This window comes from Lactuca saligna, chromosome 1, assembly GCF_052625555.1.
Source record: "Lactuca saligna cultivar CGN05327 chromosome 1, ASM5262555v1, whole genome shotgun sequence".
In the NCBI taxonomy this organism is placed as follows: domain Eukaryota; kingdom Viridiplantae; phylum Streptophyta; class Magnoliopsida; order Asterales; family Asteraceae; genus Lactuca; species Lactuca saligna.
In genome coordinates, this window is record NC_136417.1 from 77908625 (window position 1) to 77934211 (window position 25587).

Sequence of the window (25587 nt, forward strand, 5' to 3'; positions counted from 1 at the left end):
TTAGGGTTTCCGCTTTTATCGTATAAATAGAACTGGTCTTCTTCATATCGATGGTACCTCTGTTTTTGATAAAACCCTAATCTCAAGTTTAGAGGTTTGATTCTAGCAACTCACCATGTCTCACGAAGATTCGAAAACAAATCCCATTAACATCTCAAACAACATTGGATCCACTACCATAATTCCCATTCTTTACACTCATGACTATGAAGTATGGGCGCATCACTTTGAAGATTACGTGGTTGGATCTGAAGAAAATGGCTATCTCATCTGGGAAGCTATCATGCTTGGGACGTTTGTTCACTCAGGAATGAACATAACAGTTAAGTCCCAAAAGGAATATAAGAAGCTGGTAGTGAATGTTGAGAAGATGCCACATGACGAGAAAGACAAGTTGCTGTGTAATGTGAAGGTAATGAGAATGATCAGATTTGCCTTGCAGTCTGACACTTTTTGGTTGGTTGGTTCATGCACGACGGCCAAAGAAATATGGGATAGGTTGAAAGAACTTTATTCAACCGATGAAGATCTGGAACACTCCATTCAAACCTTGTTGCTATCAGAATTTGGAGTTTTCGAACAGAAACCAGAAGAAAAACTCATACAAACTTTCGATCGGTTCAATCATCTCCTAAGTAAGATGATCAAGCATGGAATATAAAGGAAGTTGATCGAGCAGAAGGTGACCTTCATGAACGGTCTCAGACCAGAATGGATGGCTGTGGTCTCAACCATGAAAGCGCATGAACAATTTAAATCTTACTCACTAGTGAAACTTGTGGGAATACTTAAGTCCCATGAAAGTGTAGTGACCAAAGAAGCAAAGGTAGTTTCAGGTGTGGGATCGCTGGCCCTTGTCTCAAAAGGAAAAAGCATTGCAGAAGAAGAAGAAGAGTCTGATATGTCTGAATGTGACCTTACAAGAGAGGAGTACGCTTTGATGGTTACAAATCCAAAGAAGTTTGCAAGAAGAAAATGTCCTGTCAACAAGAATCGAAACTGGCAGGGAGGTTACAGCTCTGAGAAGGTGAAGGATGAAGCGAAAAATTCTTCTCAAAAGGATGAAGACAAGAAGGAGAGCAAGCTTGCGGGAGACTCTAGGTTTGACTGTAATTACTGTCACGACAAGAATCACTTTGCCAAAGATTGCATGCTAAGGAAAATGTATGAGAAAAGAGACATTGAAGATGATGATGCGTACTATATGCGCAAGTTCGAAGAGATTAAGAAAAAGAAAGTGACTAACGGTTCTATGAATACCTTGATTGTGCAGGAGAATGCAGATGAAGATGAGTTCGGTGGCATTGAAGTTTGGTCAACCAAATTTGAAGATGAAGAGGTGAGAAAGCCCACTCATGGAAGGGCTTATGTGGCAAAGGAAGTAGGTGCGGCTGGAAGGTGTTTAATGGTCACAGCTGGTTCATCAACCGAAAGAGAAAGTGAGGAACCGAACCTGACTGACGACAAGTGTTTTGCAACCTAGCCTATGAGTGAGAAGATCAATGACTGCGATCGCCTGATCAAAAAGGTACAATCCATCCTTGAATCACTTAAAGTTCCAGTAACAAATTATGAAGAAGAATTAAAAGAATTAAAATTCAAATTTTCTAACTTAATTGGTAGTCTCATAAAAACTCGCTTAGCGAATTCTAACCTAACTGACCAACTCAGCAAGGAGTCTTCAAAAAGTAAGGAGAGAAGGATGTGGATTGAGCTGAAGGAGGCGGAATTAAATAAAGCTAGGGATGAAAGTATTTATTTGCAAAGAGGCAATTTAAAGTTTTTAAAACAAAGGAATGTTTTTTGTTTAATTACTAAGCACTTATATACCCATATTGCTCAATTGCATTTAAGTTGTGAGATAGGGAAGAAGATTCATAAGATGATCTTACCCTTCCTTGAATTTAAGGAGGACGAGTTCATTGCTGAGTGTGAATCAATAGTATCATCAGTGTCTTAAAAAATTAGACTGGACAAGACGAGACCTTCATCGATTCTAAGGAACATAAATGTATGCTCAAAAATCATTTGGATGAAAATGATAGGTAAAAAATTATGTCTGAAACTATTTGATCTTTTGACACAACAAATGCCAAATTAATTTTAGAAAATAAAATGAACTTAGATAATACATCTGAATTTGATGAGGAAAGTGAGATGAGCGAAATCTCAGTGGAAGATGTATTCGATTGCTCTGAGTTTATGAAGAGTGAAACCGAAATGAGAAACCTCTCATATCTGAAAATTCAGTTGAATTCGCTCGCCTGTCAAAAGAAAATCCACAGAAACTCAAAGAAAAAGCTATGGTCTATCAAAAGGTTCAAACAGTTGGCGTGCCTCCTCGGCTGTCAGCTGAAATGCTCAGCTCCGAACCACTAGAGCCTCCAACTTGACCTTTCGGCCATCAACAACCTATCCTGTTGCTGTAGTCGGTGCCATTGCCAGAGCCGCTGCTGCTGCCAATCTAGGGAAATTGGCCTTTTTATGGCCCTTCCGATTGCAATGAAAGAAAATAAGGTCTGACATCTGTATCACCAAAGTAGGAGCAGTACAATCTCTGCAAAAATGCCCAACCTTGCCGCACTTATAGCAGCCAGAACCTGGCCTAGTACGACAAGCTCCCTCGTGTGACCGACCGCATTTTCCCTAGCGGTCCCACCCTGACTGGCCTTTCAGCCTACCATCGGATCCCTTGGGCTTCTTCCCCAAAGCCCCCATCGTCTGCCCCTTCTCTTCCTTCCCCTTCCGGATGTGCTTCAGATCAATCTCCCTCTCCCTAGCCCTGGCAATCATGGAATCAAGGGTAGGGCAAGCTAAAAAACTGACATGCTCCCGGATGTCAGCTTGTAGCATGTCATGGTAACGGGTCCTCTTCATGTGCTCATCACCCGTATATTGGGGAACCAACAAAGCCCTCTCTTGGAACTTGGAGGTGATCTCCTCTACAGTCTCCGTAGTCTGTCTCATATCCAAGAATTCCTTGGCCAGCTGCTGAAGCTCTACAGCTGGCACAAACTCTACTCTGAACCGGGTCACAAAATCTGACCATGTCATAGCCTCAACAGCCGAGGCTCCCAGAGAGTTACCAACCGACCCCCACCAGTCCCTAGCCCGGTCCCTCAAACACCCTACTTCAAATCGTACCTTTGACCCCTTGGGGCAGAAGCTGGTCAGCTGTGCAGACTCAATGTCCGCAATACATCATCTGGCAGCAATGGGGTCCTTCTCCCCGTGGAAATTTAGCGCACCACTCCCTCTGAAGTCCTTAAAGGACAGTGTGTATGGTCTTGGCTGGCTGGTCGCCATGTCACTCCGAAACGCCCTGAGGCGATCCTCCGTTATCTCAATGATCCCCTCCTTGATCGACCCGAAGATAACCGACATCGCATCAAGGTTACCCCTCGTGATGTCGGACGCAATGAACTCGCATAACCCATCATCCACATGCTCGGATCCTGCCCTCAAGCTCGATCCTGACCCGGATCCTAAGTCTCCTGCTCCATGTCGTGTGACCACCATTCTCAAACAATAAACATACAAATGTCAAGGTCACAAATACTTTCTGGAGGTCACACACACTTTCCAGGTTTCCTAGTACCATCTAGGCCCTCCTTGGTTCGAGTACAGATCCTCTGCTTTCAGTAATACGGGCCCATACTACCTTCCACATCTATCCGTACTTTCCTTAAGAATTGCTTCGACTTCACCAAGTCCCTTTTACCGATACCCTTTCCACTGACCTCATCCTAGGCTTCCCTAGGGCACTCCCTGACCTACTCTCTGCCATCAGCTGCACTAGGAGTCCCCACCACCTCCCCTAAGTAGCTTGCAGATACTGTTACATATATGCTCCTTAGTTAGTTGAAGCTGCTCAAAACCCCCATAGCACAAAGCAAGCCGCATTCGTTCCTTGAGTAACCAAACCAGGCATAACCTACACAGGCCATCCTAATGTTGACTAAACAGTCCTAGCATAGAGCCCATACAATAGGCACATAAGGCATCCTTCCTAGATCCTTAGCCATAACTAGCATGCAATTCTCAGAATCATATATCAGGAACACAAGGCATCCTCCTAGATCCTTAGTCCTATTCTAGCATGCAGTTCTCTGAATCAAAACCATATAACATAACATAACAAATATGGGTATCTTGGGGAAAAATTACTTGAGCCCGGCCGGTTGCACGCATCAAACACTTCGTCTTTCTTAAAATTCCTCAGTTTATACTTTAGAAAACCATTTTTCCGTGAAAGATCTTTTAGTCCCTCGGTTTGAGTCCAGACACCCCCGAGGTTGTGTCCAAATGCCTTAAACGAGGCCTCTGATACCAACTTGTAACGACCTAATTTTCAAGGCCAAAAATTTAATTTTTGAATTAACGCATTTAACAAACATTTTACCAAAACATTGTCAATAAAACATCCATTACGAAATCATAATGTTGTATTTCAAACCATAACATCATAAGTATTGAAAATCAGCGTACAGTCCCAAAAACTTCTTGCGGAAACATGTGTGTGTGTGTGTGTGTGTGTGATGCGCTGCTACACCGCCGACTCTTTCCCCTTCGACGAAGAGGTACCTGAAACCATGACCAAAATTATAAGCACAAAGCTTAGTGAGTTCCCCCATCATACCACATACCATACAATATTGTCGGTATCTTTCAACCGGTAACCTTCATCGTTATCTTTCAACTAGTAACCTTCATCGGTATCTTTCAACCGGTAACCATCATCGGTATCTTTCAATCAGTAATCAACATCGGTATCTTTCAATCGGTCAGTAGGGACTATTTCACCCATACTACTAGCATACAATCAACAGATATAAGCATACAGTCAGGCATATCCGGGTACTGACCTACCCTTAGGTCCTAAGGACCACTGTCAGGGAAACTAATCCCTACCGTACACATAACATACTACCCAGATAAACCTCATAACCAACACATAACCAGACTGAGATAATTATCACAATGACCATTATATTCTAAATACCCCTTTTTGGTGGGCCGACATTGTGGCCTTAGACCCATCCCTACTGGAAGGTAACTCACTTCAATGTCGTGCAGTGTCTGAACTATCCTCGGTGCACAACTTGACTCCCTACGACTCCTCGATCCCTACACGACAACCTTCAAGTCCACACACATCACATACAACCCTAACCAGGGTCAGTCCAAGTCAAGTCAAAGTCAACATTGGTCAAAGTAAACATTTAGTTCACCTGACTCGCCGAGTTGGCCTACCAACTCGTCGAGTCCATGCTTCTCTAATCCCACACAAAACCCCGGCTCCACTCGTCGAGTGTAGCAAAAACTCAACGGGTTCTCCTTCAATCATAACATCGGGACCATCTTCATCCGACTCGCCAAGTTCCTTCTTGAACTCGTCGAGTTCATCTCCAACTTAAGAACTTGTCTAGTCTATGAATCGCCGAGTTGTATGAACAACTCGTCGAGTCCATCTTCAAAGATTGGGAGTTTGTTATGGACTCGCCGAGTCTGCTCATACCACTCGCTGAGTCCCATGGCTTCCAGGTCGTTTTTCGAGTCTAAACCCACAAGGGACTTCCTTCCTAACACTTACCCATTCACCGAAAGGGTTTGTTGCACAATGGTCACCGACTCGTCGAGTGCCAAGAACAACTCGCCGAGTCCAACCTTGACCAATTCCATACAGTCGATTTAATTGAGGTCTAACACACAAAAACCATAGATCTGGCCTCCTAATGTCCATTTTCTACGTAAAGTTCCAAACTTGATGCACATGCATGGGGTTTTTAGCTCAAAAATCCATATAAAGTGTCCTACAATGTGCATGGGGCTCTCATGGCCCTAAAGTTGGCATCTTTATGCCATGAGACCCCTCTTAAGGCCTAGATCTGAAGTCAAAACTCACTCAACACTTTCAAATCCGAAAAATGACTTAGAAATCCATGGAGATCCCAAGTTAAAGATGAATAAACACATAGATGAGTCAAGACAGGGGCATTATACGTTGAAGCTGCTGAAAATGAAGTAAGATCTCCGGATCTAAAAGCCCCAACTCGATTTCCTAGCTCCTTTCTTCCTTCCAAGCTTTACAATCCATACAAGAACACCAAAAATGGCCTTAACTTACACACAAACAGCTAGGGTTCGATATGAAGCTTTCAAGAGAGTGTTAGCAACAAGGGAGGATGAGTTAAGTTGTTTATATAGGATGCAAACCCTCAGATTTAGGGTTTCACTTAACCAGCAACTACTCGCCAAGTCAGTCTCCCAACTCTTCGAGTCGGTCACTTAAAATGTCCGCAGCCACGTCCCTACTCAACGAGTTGATCCTCCAACTCATCAAGTCCTAGAGAAAAATACATATACTGAAGAAAACATACCAGGTGTTACATAATCGACTTTTATTTGAAGTATGGTGAACCACAGTACTTGACATGGAGTGCACAGAAGATTATCACTGTGAAGGTACTTAAACCCTTGCTTGCTGAGAAGTTCGTAAATGTTAATTTCAAAATCAAACAAGGATTAACAAACTCGCTGTTGATTATTTCTCTACCAAATCTTCTGAATTTAAATCCTCACGACTGGATTCTTTTGTTTAATATTCTGCTCACTAATCCGAAAGAATATGAGCCGATACTAGATCACTTGAAGAGGATGTTGGCTTCCTACATCCACAAGGTTGCTGCTGTGGATCAGGAGATATCGAAAGTAATGAACAAGAAACCAACTGCCAAGCCAGCACCAAAACCAGGAGATGTGAAAAAAATGAAAATGGGCCAAATAAATTCTACACATCTCATTTTGATGTTTACAAAAGGCGAAGCTCACATATTTCTGTTTGCTCTTGTTGATAAACATCTGTTTTCAACAGACTGCTTGGAGCACATTATCAACATTATTCATCGATGTAAGCAGAACTCGGATGCAGATAAGAAGAACTTCACAGACATGCTGCGGTGGTACATAAAGTTTCGACATCATCTGTTGGCCATCATACCGAAGGTGTTCAAAACAGTAAAGAAGTTCTTTGTAGCTCAACCGAAGTGAGCTTTCGGCTCCATTGATGCAAAGGGGGAGACTGTTGAGTTTAATTGTGTTGCGTCATGGGTTTGTATTTTGTATCCGGATTGGTCCTGTCCATTCGTCATTATCTAGTAGGGTTATACTATAAATATGCATGCATGTATGCATTAGAACCAATAGAGTTTTTACGTTTAGTATTTTTGTAACCCTAAACACCTCTACAGTCGAAGTTCTTAATCGAGCTCTTCTGAGGTGTTGAAGCATTAATCATATGACACATTCAAAGCCATTCTCGTGTTCATAATTACGTTCTTAATTGTTTGTCTACATAGAATCTAACGATCCTGATTGGACTTTGATTCATCAGGGCTGTTTGGCAGGATCTGAATTTTTACGATCTGAATTTTTAAGAGATCTGAATTTCTAAGAGGGTCTGAATTTTTAAGATCTGAATTTTTAAAATGTTGTTTGGTTGGAACCTCTGAATTGCTGTGCTGAATTATCAAAATGACCATTATACCCTTTTTTATTATTTTTTGTTGAATAATTAAAAAAATATATATAACACCATATAAAATGCAAATTAACATAAATTAAAATTTATCTTCAATAGTTTATAATGATCTTTTTGAGATATATTTACAAAAATAACATCATTTTTTATATATCCCAAGGATTTCAAAGTTAAAAAACAAAATATTTGACATTGAATGTTGAGATATAAATGACAACAAACTTGCAACCGACTTTTCAAAGTATGTTGCAACCTACAAATCCAAATTCAACAAGGAAACAAATAAACACTTTAAACATATATATATATATATATATATATATATATATATATATATATATATATATATATATATATATATATATATATATATATATGTTTAAAGTGTTTATTTGTTTCCTTGTACCAACTTTTCAAAGTATGTTTCTAGAATCGATAATCTATCAAAATCTCCAATTGTTATCAGTTGTATAAACTACAATATTAACCAACGAAATTACCATTTTGTATTATTTTTCAGTGAATTCAAATGCTTGTTTATATAAAAACCGAAACAATTTATTAAATATTTATTAAAAAAACCTAAGCATCATATAAAATCCAAATTGAACATACATCAAAATGAACACAAATCCAAATAAAACATAAATATTTTCAAATCCTAAAAGTTATATTGAAATCCAAATGAACCCTACAAGCACATCATCACATCAACACATATGATATGAGCTATGATTTTAAATAAAAAAAATAAGCATCATATCATATTTTCGTGTCCATACATTACCACATCAGATTTCAACATTAATACATCAAGAAAAGGTATTTCAGGAAAAAATTACCAAAACAACCATGATATTGCATTTGCCATCTCTGCTCAAAGGATATGTAATCAAAACTCCTCAATTCCAAATTGAAATCATCAATCTTTATATCAATTTAGTGTCACTTTAAATAAAAACATGCTTCTTGAAAACAATTTGAGTAAAACAGAACAGTGGATCAATTTGTTTGAACGACATATTTGACAATGGAGATTTCAGCAAAAAAATCACCAAATGCTAGCAACAATTACATGTTAATTATCGATTTCAGCAAGAAAATATTGATTTCATTCGGAAATTGTCGATTTCATCGTATTTGGGGAGAGAAAAAAAGGAAAAAAATAAAAAACGATACATACGTGAAGCCGACCTCTTATGTGCGACAGTGGCGCCGTATGCGTGGGAGGCTAGCACCGAAGGTATGGGAGGGTGGTGTTGGAGATCTGAAGGGCAGCGATGGCAGCGGCTGATGGAGGTGGAGCGTATGGTGGCAAAATATTGCAGGTAATCGGAGTGTGTTAGGAGGGAAGAGGGGTCGGTTGTATGAAATAGAAAAGAGAAGAGGGAAGTCACTTAGGGCAAAATAGGAGGACACGTCTCTTTTTCTTTTTCAGATACGGTCTCATGTCAGAAATATTAAGAGGCTTTTGAATTATTAAGAGGCAGAAAATAAGATGCTAACAAACGGGCTGAATCTGAATTTTTAAGAGGATGCTTCTTAATTTGCCAATTAAGAGACAGACAAACAACCCCTTAGGCTTTTTATGCTGGTAACCCATATATATTCCCTAAGCCGTGGAATGTTTAGCTACGACTAGTTTAACAACGGCCACCGGGAAGAAACATTTTGTCCAACAGGGAAGATGGAACAAAATGAAGTGATATTTTGATTTGAACATAAGCCGATCGTAGTGATTTATGAGGAAAGTGGCGTATTTATAACTACCATTTAGCCTTTGTAACTTGAATGTCATGCAGTCAAGAATTTATATATGTAGAATCGTTGGAGTATAATTTTACCCCACACCATAATATAAGCAAGATTGTTGTATTATAATTTTTCCCCAAAGAAATTTCTCTTGCATTATAATAATGTAAACAAGAAACGGCATCTAAATTACTAGAGTTATCAAATTGAATAATCCCAGTGAGTTCCTATAATTAATATCTTGCTCGGATAAAACAAATTAACAAATGACAAATTGCATCCGCCATCATGTGCAGCAGTGCGACTAAAATTTTTGGAGGGACAACTTGATTATAGTCAACGGTTTTAATGGTTATGATAATGATCTTTTAGTCAAGGGTAATATTGGTACACGATTTTAAGCAAACAGGGTTCTATCTATATAAACATAAACCACGAATCTACTTCTCTACAATACATATATAATCACCACGCTTTAGTCCATTCTTTTTAAGTTTCTTTGTTGTTCAATATCATCACCAATATCAACAATACCATGTCATCTTCAGATGTAAACCTAGAAAAATACAGAATTCCACTCGAGGAGATCCTTCTTGTCACAAGAGACTTCAGTCCAGAAACTCTCATCGGAGATGGTGGATTCGGTATGGTACACAAAGGAGAACTCTCTAAAGACGGGCAAACACACACAGTAGCCATCAAACGTCTCAATAAAGATGGTTATCAAGGAAACAACGAGTTTCGTAATGAACTTAAGATGGTTTCCAGTTTCCATCATCCAAACATCATCACTTTCATTGGCTACTGTGACGAGGCCAATGAGATGATCCTAGTTTACGAATATGCAAAGAATGGAAGCCTTGATCATCATCTCCAAAAGCCAGAAAAGATGCGTAGCTTAACATGGGCACAACGTTTAAAGATTTGCTTAGGTGCAGCAAAAGGGCTCGAGTATCTTCACTCAGGTCTTGGGGAGCACAATAGAGTAATTCACAGAGATGTGAAGAGTGGAAATATTCTATTAGATGAGAATCTTGAAGCCAAAATCTGTGATTTTGGTTTGTCAAAATTTGGTGCAAGAAATCAGGAAGATACTCAAGTTCACACAAAGGTTGCGGGTACAAGGTATTACATGGATCCACTTTACGCTGAAAGAAGCAGACTTAAGAAAGAGTCAGACGTGTACTCATTTGGAGTGGTTATGTTTGAAATGTCGAGTGGGACATTGGTATTTCATCCAAAGTACTTTGGAGATAATATTAACCCACAATTTCTCCTTGATGTGGTCCGAAGCTGCTATGATGATGACAAAAAGGCTACTGGAGCAGATAAATTAATTGATCCTCTTGTAGGAGATCATATTGATATGAAGTCTTTTCATGTATTTAACAAAATTGCACATGAGTGCATTAGCCTGAAGTTAGAGGAACGACCGACGATGGATCGGATCATCCGGAGGATTCAGCGAGCACTTCATATTACTCAATTAGTACGTCTCTTCATCTAATCATTTTTAAGAAATAAATTCTGATATATATATATATATATATATATATATATATATATATATATATATATATATATATATATATATATATATATATATATATATATATATATATATTAGAAATACCTACCATTAAGTATTAAGTATTTAAAACTAAGGTGGGCCAATGTTTTTTTATAGTCGACATCCCCATATGTTTTAAAAATATTTCATTATTTTTTTTTTTTTATAAGTACTCTATAAAATTATATTCTTTTTATCACCTCCAAATTTAACTTCATAAAAATTTACTTTGATTCTCTTCGTTTTCTAAATTTTTGTGTTCATCCCTACTAGTATATGTAATATGTTTGTTTTTCTGTGATAATTTTCAATTGTTAACTAAAAAATCTAATTTTTACGTATTTTTTTTATATACGTGACTGTATAAATTCGAGGCTGTGTACGATTCAATGTAATTTTAGTTATTTTTATTTGATTTTTTATGTTTTCGTACTTATTTGTATATATGATTCGTCGCTTCTTATGTATGAATTGAATAACATATAATACGTTTTTGGTTATTTGAAATTTTGTTTATCAACATAAAAATATAATCTTACTTGCTTATTTTTATGTACGATTTAGTATAAATTCTAGATTTTTTACGTTTTGATGTAAATTTTACGTCTTCTTACTTGTTTATATGTACGTTTTGTACTTATGAAGGGGGGAGCCATAATTTTTTTTAGGGTATTCCTAATATATATATATATATATATATATATATATATATATATATATATATATATATATATATATAGTCTGTCCATTGGTTTTGAAGACCCTATTCGAAAAGTGAAAATGGAACCCTAAATACAATTATATATATATATATATATATATATATATATATATATATATATATATATATATATATATATATTTATATAATAAAAATAAATATAAAAAAGAAAAACTATAAACTAAATTCAATTAGTTAAAAATAAAATTTTGCAAATTTATAAAACATGATTGAGGTGTGAAATATGTAAAATTTGAAAACTAGCTTATCAAAAAAATTTAACTTCTAAATATTCGGGCCAAAATATAACTTTAAAACCGAAGTACTTATAAAAATCCACACCAAATGTAAGACAATGTAGTTCAACTCGCAATGTATGAGACTTACCAATTAAACTATAATTGTTTTTTAAATAACTATAATTGTTTTTTAAATAACTTTCAACTCGCAATGTATAGGACTTACCAACTAAACTATAATTATTTTTTAAATTACTTGCACCTAATCTCTAATTTCTAATTGCAAATAAAAAAAATTAAAAGTTTGAAGGTAGGCCTGGGCTTAAGCAGGTCCTAAGAGCATCTCTAACCCACCCCAAACTTCATTTCTTCTCCATTCTTCTCCAACCCTACCTCATTTTCACCTTCATTTTTAAAGATATGAATATTATTCCTCCATATATGAGGGAATACTATTTATATCTCTAAAATGGAGGTGAAATATGGAGGAATACTATTATATCTTCAAAAATAGAGGTGAAGTTTGGTTGTCAATTTTAGTCCCTCTTATTTTTATTTTATGCATTTCTAGTTTATTTTATCTACTAATTATAATTTAAATGCAATATTTGATATTTATAATATCATGTTATATATTAATTTATATTAATTAATCATAAATATAAAGTTTAATTAGTAGAGATGTGTATTTAATAATATATATATATATATATATATATATATATATATATATATATATATATATATATATATATATATATATATATATATAAAAGTTATAAAAATGAAATATTGTAGGAATATACTTTTTGGAGTAAAAATGGGGTAGAAAATAGAGTAATGTTAGATATGGAACACTATCTATTCAATTTTTTACTTCATTTATAGGGGAAAAAATAGAGATGGGTTAGAGATAGTCTAAGGTAGCTCCGTCCTTAGATATGAGTTTGATCACATATAAGATGTTTTAATTCAATTGTATAAACTGAAGTTAGTCACTGGTACCGACTTTCGGTGGATGTTTCCACTTGTGCTTTCCACTCTTTAACTTTATGAAACATATTTTTCAGTCATTTAGTTTGTAAAATGTCACTTTCGGTCCCTTGACTTTCCATTCTTCCACCCTTTTGTATGTATGTTTTCTAAAGTTTTGTGTTTAACTCACGTAGTATATATAATATGATTTTTCCACATTTGTCACCCCTTAATTTTTTCAAATGTCACTTTTGATCTCCTTGACTATGAACTTTATAAAATATAACTTTCAACCCCATTGACTCTTTAAACTTTCTTGTTTACCCCATCCACCAACATCTTTGTTAGTGATACTGACCTTGTCTATTTATTTTACCAACAATTGCAATGGTACTTAACTTTTATCAATACAATCGTCAAAACTCAATTTACAAAATGTCTGCTTCAACGCTCGGCAGAAAAAAAATATTAGTTTAAATAATAAATAAAAACTCAGCAGAGAGCTTAGAATAGGACAAGAAATGATACCAATTAAAGGCTATTTAAAAAAAAAAATGTTTACACATACAACCACTACTTACTCATAAATTTACATATTTTGTCTATAACCTAATTTGAACCCTCACCTTTTTTATGCCAATGCGAGACACTTATCTGCAACTCCTTCACTCCTTATACTGCCAGGGGAAGTTAATATCCTTTGTAATTAAAAACTAGTTGATTCAAATGTTTGAAGATCTTATTATTCAACAAAATATCTTTTGTCAAGCAATGTAATGAGTACGATGATCTTCTCAACATTAAAGCTAGTAGGGTCTTTTTCTGATTAATTATGAACAGAATAATAAATAAAATGATTGGAAATGCACATATTGAGACATCTAGTTTATATCATGACCAGTTAGATTCAAAGGAAAATGATAATTGTTGTTTGAATATATAAATAATTATCTAGTGTCGATTTAGTAAAAACGATTTGATTAGAATTTTCGAATCATATTATCCATAAATATGCACAAAAAATGTTAATATGTGAAGAAGTGTGTGCTTTAATCTGTTAATGACTTATCAGAATTTAAGCTGGACACCTCTAATCAAACTCGGTTACGTTTTTATTCACAGAACGACCACGAATTAGCATCCACCATTACCACACGAAGCTTGGAAAGTTTTCTAATTCCACTGGAGGATATCAACTTGGCAACCAAAAACTTCAATCACGAAACACTTATTCGGGACTTTTATTATGGTGCAGTCCACCGAGGACAGCTCATTAGCCGATGGCAAAACCAGACCATGGCCATTACCCGTTTTTATCCAAAAAACTTCCACACCGAGGACCAATTCTATAAGGAGCTTCGGATAATTTCCAGTTTTCACCATCAAAATATCTCCACTTTCATTGGTTATTGTGACGAATCCAATGAGAGAATTATAGTTCATGAACATGCATTCAACGGAAGCCTTGCAAATTATATCAAAAACTTTAGGACGACGTGTAACCTAACATGGGCACAACGCCTGAAGATTTGCATAGGAGCAGCAAGAGGACTCCAGTCCCTTCAATTGGCTCTTGGGGAAGATAACGAAGCAACTCAAGGGAACATTAACTGCGAAAACATACTGTTAGATGAAACTATGGAAGCCAAAGTTTCTTTTTTTGGTTTCTCAAAACAAGGCCCACCAGAGAGGGGACACGACCGGAACATAGGAGACATATCTAAACTATATAAATCAAACATGTACTCATTTGGCACAATAATGTATGAAATATTGAGCGGATACCGTGCTATTGAACTGCTAAACTTTGGTCAACCAGGGAAGCTAATGGATGCATTTCAGGAGTATTACCAGAACAATGAACTCGACCAATTCATTGATTGGGGTATAAGAAATGAAATTGATAGCCGCTGTTTGAATATATTTAAAGAAATTGCATATCAATGCATAATGAGAGACAATCAGAAGCCACGAACTATAATAGCCTCACATCAAAGGATGCGTCCACGTCCGCATGCAATCTTTACCATGGACTATGTCGTTGAGAGGCTTGAGGATGCAGGAGATTTCCAAGTAAGTCCTTCTCTTTAATATTACAAAAGAAATGAAAATTATAATTTGGAATTTTTGTTGGGTTTAATCTGTAGAATTTTTTATAGTTTAACCATCAAAATTTCCAATATTCATTATAAAAAAGCAAAATCTCAATATATAGTTAAACAGACATTTTTTCTTTCAACTGTTAATAGAAAGAAAGGATAATTTTTTTATGAAATATTTGTTGATAGCATCAGTGATGTAATATTTCTTGTAGTGATGAACTCCCTCTGCCCTTAAAACTCCAAAATAGACAGGTTGTTGACGGCTAATTGCTAATCTATTTTGGAACTAAAATATTAGAGATAACTATAACTATTAGTAGATGATACGTGAAACTAGCCGACAATAATAATAATAATAATAATAATAATAATAATAATAATAATAATAATAATAATAATAAAAAAATAATAAATAATAATAATAATAATAATAATAATAATAATAATAATAATAATAATAATAATAATAATAATAATAATAAAAAAATAATAAATAATAATAATAATAATAATAATAATAATAATAATAATAATAATAATAATAATAATAATAATAATAATAATAATTCAGTCTTAAAGACATGTTATCCATAACATAGTCGTCTTTAAAATTATAGTGCATGATGTAATATTTCTTGTAGTGATTTTTATTATTAATAAACTGATACAACTATATAACAATGCATGAAACCATATAACTAAGCATCATGCTAGGTTGTAAAAGGTGGTAAATATATAAATGCATTTTACTAATTTCCAAAACCAAAGATAAGAAGAAAGAGGTTTATGGAAGGTGGAAAAGAATGTTGTGATACCAAGGGGTCAAAAATCTTAATAAACATAATTCAGTCTTATGTTTAAAAATATTACTAAACAAATTCATCTTGATTGTAGTACTCACTTTTTATTTATTTTCCAGGGAATTGAAATGTAAATGGCTAAAAAGTGATGACACATGGTTATTGTCGATGGTTAAGATGGAGGTTCATCATTTTGTCCTAGCCATATACATTTATTTCATGTTGTTTATCTTCTTTATGATTATTCTCATTTGAACACATGTTTTTTTTTCTTTTCATCAGATTGTATCTATGTAATTGTTCATACCCATATACATTTATTTTATGATGGCTATCATTCTTATAATTATTCTCATGCATATTATTATATATAGTGAGAATACTGGAATAGAAGGCGGTGTAGGCGGTGGTTAGATGTTGCTAGATGACAAAGGATTCTTCACTGGTCAACATTTATTCAATTAGATAATCAAAATTTTCTTGTAAATAAGCTTTTAAGCCTTTTAAAAGGAAAGTATCAAGTATCAATGATATTCTACTTGTCACGCATGCGCGGACACACAGTGTAACATCCCAAAAACCACAATAAAAATTTTCATTTTTAGTTAAAGTAAAATCATTGTCAACAAAAACCTAAGTCATAATAAACCAATGTTAAGTAAAAGTATTCCAAAATCAATGAATGATAATATCCCCAAAACAAGTCGCTGAAGGATGTGTACGATCATGTATTTGCTTTCCTCCGATCATCTGAAACATATCACTTAAACTGTAAACCAAACTTAGTGAGTTCCCAAAACACTAACACACAAACATATAAAATCATGCATACTGGTCCCACAACCGTCAGGTTGGATTACCTCTGAGCTGACAACATGAGTCTAGCTTGGGTTTCTAGCGCACAACTAATGTTTGGATTGCTCTCGAGCGCACAACATAATTCTGAATTGCTTTTCCGTCCCACAACTTATGTCTGGTGTGCTCTCGAGTTTGTTGGCTTCCACACAAAGCAATATTGCCTCAACGTAACCGCACTATGTCGACATATGCAACAGGTAAACATATAATGATCAAATAGATAATCATACAGATCTAACAGATCACTATAGCATAGCAACATCCTATATAACAGGATACAGAATTGAATGAGCTAGCATTGGTGCCTTCGACCCACAAGTATAGTGAGGAAACTCACTTCATAGTCTAAAAAGATAGTGTAACATCCCAAAATTTCTAGATAAAATTTTTCATTTTAAATCCATCACAGTCATATGAAAATAGTTGAAAGTATATCAAAGTAAAATAATATTAGAGTACAAATCCCAAAATCAAGTAAATGCGGAAACATGAGCGGATGCAGTGCGATCAAGTCGGACCTTTCCTTTTTGAGATGGAAGTACTCGAAACATAAACTAAAAACTGTAAACACAAAGCTTAGTACGTTTCCCCCACAATAGCCCATACCATACATACATAATAGTGAAAAACATATTGGGTCTATTTCACCCTCTTCGGTATCTTTCAACCGGTACTCGGTCTATTTCACCCTCGTTGGTATCTTTCAACCAATATTGGGTATACTTTACCCCCTTCAGTATTGTTCAACTAGTATTGGGTCTATTTCACCACCTTTTGTATCAATCAACCGGTAACGAGTCTATTTCACCCCCTCCAGCTAACACATATAATCATAACAATAAGAGTCATAGAGATATCAAGGTTATAGATACATGTCACAACCCCAAACCAGAACGGCGGAAACGTTCGGGGGCGGATGACTTCATGTGGTAATGTAACAATTGAATACATAGTAAAGAAAGCAATACAACCATCATATATATATATATATATATATATATATATATATATATATATATATATATATATATATATATATATATATAATTGAAAGTTTACATTGTTAAAAGGTATATGTTCAAAACCAATTACAATATGATGCCAAAATATGAATTTAAACTGGTGCCGCAATGTCCCTTCTTCAAAACCTGTTTGTTACCTGTAATTACTGAATCCTTGGGACATACAAGTAGTTTTGAAAGTGTAGATCAACATTTAAGTTGGTGAGTTTCATAAATGAAATGTTTTTGTTCTTGTTTGTTTGTTCCTAGAAAATCCTATATTTTCTACTAGTATAAATGTAGCCTTCTTTCAAGACCAATGTTTGTTTCTAGTAAATGTATGTACGTATAAAATTTCCAATACGACTGAAAAACCCTGTAAATCATTGTGTTTTTGATACTCTATGTGAGTTTTATAACCATGCTATTGACAAGGGATGCCTATACACAACGTTCTTCAGGCGTTGGAATGTTCTGACGTTTGTCACCCCAAATGGTGGACTGTAACTAACAGTCAGGGCACGGGTTGTCAAGCCCGTATAGATCTATACACAAACACCATGCTCCCCCTCCAAGGGATTCTGGTATATAATACAGGATTTCGGCTCGAGAAAGTGGATTTCCTCGGGATTCTCGGGAATCTTGGGAGCACAAACGACCTTCGGGACTTGAGCAAAGTGATCGGGGCTTCGAGGTAGCATGGGAACGGAAAACGAGGCAATAACGCAAGAGAAATGAGAGAAATGTTGCATTTTCTTCGGAACCCTCGCATCCATTTTATAGGGGCTGACCGAGTCCTCGACTGCTTCAGAGCTCGGATGGGACGGGGCATAGCCTCGCATAGGCATGACATGGACGATCCGAGGCCAAGGCCTCGCATACGCTGGGCGTAACTCGGCCCTATCTGATGACTCCCCTTCAGATAATACCAAGGGTTTTTAATTAAAATTTATATTTTAATTATTTAATAAACTTCAAAAATTCATATCTTCTTCATATGAACTCCGTTTTCGACGTTCTTTATATCCATGCGAAGGTGAGACCATACTCTACAACTTTCGTTTAGATTTTGTTGGCAAATTTTGAAATTATTTTTATTATTTATTTTTAAAAGGTCGCGGTAACAAAATTTCTTTAGAAATTCATAACTTCTTTATCTGACGTCGGTTTTTAAAAGGAAAGAACCCGCGTCCCCATAACTCCTACTCGATACTTCACTTCCACCACCAATGTTGGTACTGTCCAGATATGTCACCAATGCGGTGAAATTGGACACCTCAAGAAGGATTGCCCGATAGCAAAGAACTCGGGTGTTGATGGGAAAATTCTCAGGATCACAGCTGTAGGAGAAACTACGTCGGACCCTCGTTAATGTATTTTAAGCGTTTCATTGTAACAAACTTATAATCCATCCAAAACTAGTGCAACTAGAGTCTTACCTTTTGCGAGATCCTGTCTGTATAGGGATGCTCGTGCTGCGTATACTTGTCTTTGGTAGTATGCCTTATTCGCAGCATTAGTCTTGTAGTAAATCTAAAGTAGTATAACTCTGTTCATGGTTACACGGTTGTTTTTTGTCTGTAAACATCTTATGTTCAAATCTAATATCTTTAAGTTTCCGTATGATTCCGACATTATCAAATAACTAGATTCAATTTGATCCACAGCATACCAGCTTCATACGTACATCTCTTCTTCGAAATCGCCTTTCCAGCGAAGCCGTCATATCAGAACACTAAAGTACTCATGCGTTGAGTACCTCTTAGTTCTTCTCTTTTCCGAAGAAATCCCCGAAGTACCACTCATACAGTACGTCAAGTTCAATCCAAAGATCCATACGTCTGATCTATCACTGAGGAATGTATACACAAGGGTAATATATAATCAAGGTTCTACAGGTTTAGAATTGATGATTCCACTTTAACTTCTTTTCCTCGATAGGATGTGAGCTTAAAGAAGAATTAGTTATTCGACTATCTTTTCAATCTTAGTTATATACAACTCGTATACCCGAGATGGTGATCGTTGAACCAAGTATGGATTCTAACATGAACTTCAGGACGGAGAACTGCCCAAGACTACGAGTAATCGCATCATCATGTGAACAAACTTAGAACCCAGTACGACTCTTGTAAACCGATCGCCCTACAGTCTAAACACCTACGGAGATACAAGAACAGTCTGGACAACTTAGTGACCCATGCAGAAATAGAATTGGAAGACTAGGCTTCTCACCCTGGAGAGCTCCAGTCTTATTCTTCTAGAGGTAAACGGATTGCATCATATGTGCCTCGGCAATCAAGGGCTCCATCCAGATTTTTCCCTTAGAAATTGTTGTCTTTTCCTCGCATAGATGAATCGGTTGAGCAAATGCAAGGAACGAGTTACTTTTCAGAAATGGAGCGAGATCTGAATATCAGCAGTTTCGAGTGTTAGCGAAGGATGTCTCGAAGACTACCTTCCGAACTCGAGGCGGACACTTCGAGTCCGTAGTGATACCCCTCGAATAGGACCAATACGCCTAAAGCATTCATGAGTTTAATGAATAGAGTATGTCTTTCTTACTTGGATCAGTTCGTCATTCTCCATGTAACGACTTACTGATCTACCCTCATAGTAAGAAGGAACCCGCAGAAACATTACCCTCGGAGATACTTTTCGCAAAGTTCTCTAAAACGCAAGTTTTGGAATTGGAGAGTCAAACTCCAAAGGCACACTATTAGTGATGTTGAAATCCTTGAGTACTCTGTCTATTTATCAAAAACTGCTGGGAATTGGTCGGCACCGAAGACGCCGACAAAAATTCGCCAAATACTAGGTCTTACAGACCTACTTTAATAGTTCATCCAGAACTCCTCGCATATTACAGAAACCTTTACGAATTTGACCCAACAAGGGGTGGCCCTTGACTGGGAAGATATAAAAGAAAGAGAAACCTTAGAGATTCCAAGTGAGAGACCAAGTTCTTTAGGAAAACTCTCTCTGGGAATGCTTAATGCGCTTTGTAAAGCATGGAAAGCTAAATCCAAGACATTCAGGACCTCCGAGATTTTTACCAGAATCGGTCCTATATCTCACAGACTAAACCTACTCCGCGAACTCAATACCGTACATTTTACTCTTCGCGTCTCGATCTTGAAACCATACCTTTCCGTTAGGACTCTTGTAAGCCCGCTCGACGATATCGAGATTAAGAAGATCCTCACCTTCGTATTAGAACCGTAGTGACCCTCGACCGAGTGGTCAAGCGGACGAAGCAGTGTTGCCTCCCTATAGTGAAGGTTCGTTGGGATACCACCCGAGGATCCGATTTCACTTAGGAGCGCAAGAACCAATCGATTAGGAAGTTACCCAACTCTCGACTCAATCATTCATACATACTTCCTACTTCCTTACTTACTTCATACCTACTCGATCCTTCATACCTACTTCCTTACCTAAATTCTAATTTCACGATGAAATTCCCTCTAACAGGGGGATGATGTGATAACTCGAAATTTTCATTCGGTCAAACCCTAGCAGTCAATCACTTCATATTATAAGGCAAGTTCACTTTTACTTGTTTTCGGGAAAAATAAGTTCATTTGGTTATTTTAATATTATTTTTAAGTGAACGGGTGAAAGAAAGTGTCGTCTCGGGTTTTGAAATTTAAAAACCACAAACACCTCGTGTCTTAGAAGTTTACGGTCAAACTATTAAATTTGGGTCGAAAAATCATCCCAACAACGTAAACTCATGCCTTAAGCATGAGTTTACTCCCCAAGACTAGTCATTCTGTGTTTACTCCCCAAACACCAAAAGAGTAAACCCCAAAATATCCTCTCAAGTATCATCTTAGATTTTATTCAAGATCTTGAATCTAGTAAGTGTTTCTAGCCCTTTAAAGTTAGTATATCACTTAATCTAGTGATTGTACATCCTTTAATCCATTCATTTATGTATTTTGTCTAGATTTCCAGAACACCAAGAACTCACACTAAGTGTTCTTGGACTTTTAGCTCAAATCAAGCCTCCTAATAGTAAGTACTTCTATCCTTTAGTGTTATTAAGCAAGTATTACATTTAAACATCAAGAAAATATGCCAAGAACACAAGGTTTGAGGTGTTCACGGTCCAAGAATGTTCTTGGGCCGTAAACACCAAAAATGGCACCAAAGTGCGCCTAAGTCCCTTGTTTAGCCCTAGTTTGATGTTTAAGACTTACCGTGACATGTTTAAACCTTCCATTATTGTGTTTGAGCCTTGAAAAACACCAAAGACCAACATTTATAGGTGTTTACGCTTTTGGGATCTCCCAAAACTGTAAACACCCTAAAGTGTGTTTAAATCGGTCATTTTCCTTCCTTAGGCCTAAAGACTAACCTAGACAATTCCCTAGTTGTGTTAAGGACTTGAAAAGATGGCAATACCCTTTTCCATAAGGGTTTATGGTAGTAAACCCAAAGGGAAATGTCCATGCGACCGTAAACTCCTCCAAGGAGTGTTTTTGTTGCCCTAGTCCCTTCCAAAGGCCAAACCACCAAGTATAAGTGCTTCAAAAGAGATGTAGAACCTTAAAACAACCCATGGTTACTAGGAGTAGAGTTTACGACCATAAACCCACGAGTTTACTGCCGTAAACTCCATGGGTTAAGGTCATCAAAACCGTAAAGTCCAAAGGAGTTTACCCTTGAACCCCAAACACACTAGCCTTTCCCTACAACACTTAGATGCAACCCTTGTGACTTATAACACTTGTGTAAGGTATTTAGCATGTCCTAGGGTGTCTTAACTTTGTTTATTAGTTGTTTAAAGACTAATTGTATACATATATGTGATATTATATGTTAACTAGGATCATAGAGTGTGTTCAAGACTTCACTTGACACCTAGAAATCCTACATCTTCAGTTCATCCGTAGCAGTCACTACAGGTGAGTTCATACCACTTAATCAATGTTTTAACTGTTTTTAAATGTTTTATGGGGGGGGGGGGATGCAAGTAGAATCATGCTAGTTACTATATCAATTACATGTGATTAGTAGGCAGCATTCAAATGATTGGCTACTCATTAGCCGTTTTACCAAACAATTTACTTCAAATGTTTTTCATAAATACTTTATGTGTTTAAAACTCCTTATTACACTATACATTTTACTCTGTATGTTTCATTTCAAACTCATTTACAATTGTGTTTCAAACAAATGTTTCTTTATACTAAATTGTTTAATCAAACCCATGCCTTCAAACCGTTTTAGAGATTGACATCAAGTCGATCTTTTCTTAGATAACAATTATGTTCAAAGGTTTTACAAAACTTATTTTATGCTTTTATATTATCAATTGCATGCCTATATATGTATAGATAAATAAGAAATGTTTAAAGGACTTAGGAAGGCTATTCGCTTTATTTCCTTTTCCTCGATTTGGATGTGGTCTGGTGAGTATCAGGTATCCGTCCAAAGGTTGTTTAAATATTAGTTATATATCGTATGTACATATATAGTCATAAAGGTTCTTCCAGTTCGTTCAGTACCCTTGGGTAGCAAGGGTATACACTCCTATGTTCATACATACCAGTTACATTACTAGTAAGCTACCATATGGGTAGTTTAGGAAGATACTAGAACTATTACTACAACACAATATCATACAACGAGTCAGTTCATTCCTAAGTCAATACTTGCTAGATAGAGAGACAACACACATTACAGCTAGTACACATAGTACATTACTATACCTGCTAGACAGAGAGAGAACACACATTTCAGCTAGCACACATAGAACATTACAGTGCAATTACATGATCACACTTACATGAGCACAATTACATGATCACACTTACATGAGTACAAATACATGATCACACTTACATGAGTACAATTACATGATCACACTTACATGAGTATGCTTACATATACATAGGACAGACGTCACTAGATGCTATAGCATGGAACAAGTTCAGGATCTAACTATACCGATGAATCACAATGCAATTGTGATAGTTATATCGGTTATACATGATCATAGTAATGTCGATGTTCACGGCTTGCATACATGCAGGGGTCATGTGTAGGTCCCAAAATCCCATTGACAGGGGAGCGTATAGCCTGGGATCTAGCCATCACATTATACCTTATCCCTCAAATAAGGCAATAAGAGTACCGATGTAGTTATTTATTACAAATACTACAGTACTCACAAGATTACCCTAGACTTGAGTTAATTGGTACGGTTGTAGTTCGACACTACACCATAGTACTATTTCATTTTCCCCTTTACATTCACTTCGTGAACATTCACACGACGCACGGTAATGTAGAAACTATATGTTGGTTAATGATAGTTAGACTTGGGAAAATACATACTCTTACAAGAGACACACAGACACTAAATGCCATGGTAGAAGGCTACATTTAGAACAGTCGGGTCTTGGTAGAAGACTACATTTAGAACAGTCGGGTCTTGGTAAAAGACTACATTCAGAGCAGTTAGGTCTTGGTAGAAGGCTACATTTAGAACAGTCAGGTCTTGGTAGAAGACTGCATTTAGAACAGTCGGGTCTTGGTAGAAGACTACATTCAGAGCAATTAGGTCTTGGTAGAAGGCTACATTCAGAGAAGTTTGGTCTTGGTAGAAGACTCTCTTTTATAATAATAGGAATCATAGGGATTTCTAGGGATTTTCAAACATTTACAGTTGTTTTACAAACATTTTCATACTTACAATTCATACACATTTTCAATACTACAGTTCATATACATACAAATACTTACATACAAATTAAGACACTAAAATACTTATGATCTCACCAGTTTTAAAGCTGATACTCTCTTTCAAAATTACTTGTATACTCCGGTCATCAATACACAAGTACCGATGCAAGGTTTAGAGAAGATGGAGCTCGTTCAAGACTCATCTTTCATTTTGATTATACTTTACTGTCTATCATGATTTGTCAGAACATTTGTATTAAAATTATATTATTAATGAATGGATGATGTTGTTGCTTGTTTACTACTTTTCATTGTTGTGATACTGTACATGACGTCCTCCGCCCCAGAACGTTTCCGTCATTCTTGGTTTTGGGGTGTGCCATATTTGTTGGTTTTAAATTTATTTATAAGTTTAGTTTTTCAATAAAACATCCTATTTTAATTTTATGTCTAGTATTGGTTTAGTTATTTTTTCATTTATTTGTTGGTTTAGCGGATCATTATAGATACAACTTCCATTTTCGAGACACTAGTGTCTAACATTGGTTTACTTTTTCAAGGTAATAGTCCATTTTTTTCAATTTTGATTGATATACCATCTTGTTTCTTTTTCTGCTCCATTAGTAGTTGCATAAATGGATTCTTCTGCACCACATGCTTACCATTTTATTTCATTAAAGGTTGCATGGAATTTTGAAAATTAATTAAAAGGCATATGACCGAGGATGCTAGCATTGATTTTGAGTGCTAATAAATTGTAAGAATCTAAATTGTCCTTCACTTTTTTATTACTGATATTATCTTTGAATTTAATAGTTGTTGAATCTAATAAAGACTTGGGGAGTGAAATACCTGCATTCAAGATGACCATGTTTGAAGACTAATGTATGTATTTTTGTTTATTTTTTAAAGCCTTTTTTGCATTTACAGTTTCCTTAAATATGCTTTGATTTCTCTCATATAGGTGCTGATAATCTTATGTATCTTCTTCAATAAGAAGCAGATGTAGTTTTGTATGCACATCAAGTTTGATTAGGTTGCATATACCGGGGTTTTTAAGTGAGCAATGTCAACACATTGATCCTTGTGGGAAGTGGGGCGTGGCAAAGAAGTTGGACTCCAAATCATATGTTAATGTCTTGTTAAATGTTGGATACTAGAGTTTTTAGATTTAATTATGTAGGAATGCATTGAAAATAAATAAAAGGAATTCTTTATTTGGGTATATCAAACGCAAATATAGAAATATGAAAACTATAACTATAAGCATGTTGGTAAGGAGGCTATAGTTTTGTAAAAAAAATATTAAACAAAATTAACGCTACAGGTTTGT

The 25587-nt window shown here is 35.9% G+C and overlaps 1 protein-coding gene across 1 annotated transcript; it reads left to right on the forward strand.

Annotated features, from left to right (window-relative positions):
- The first annotated feature begins 9737 nt into the window (after positions 1 to 9737).
- Positions 9738 to 16045, forward strand: LOC145040242 (putative receptor-like protein kinase At5g61350). The gene is made up of 3 exons (XM_078988202.1): positions 9738 to 10781; positions 13920 to 14870; positions 15819 to 16045. The coding sequence occupies exons 1-3, from the start codon at positions 9828 to 9830 to the stop codon at positions 15831 to 15833; spliced, it is 1920 nt and encodes a 639-aa protein (XP_078844328.1). The 5' UTR covers positions 9738 to 9827; the 3' UTR covers positions 15834 to 16045.
- Positions 16046 to 25587: the final 9542 nt, after the last annotated feature.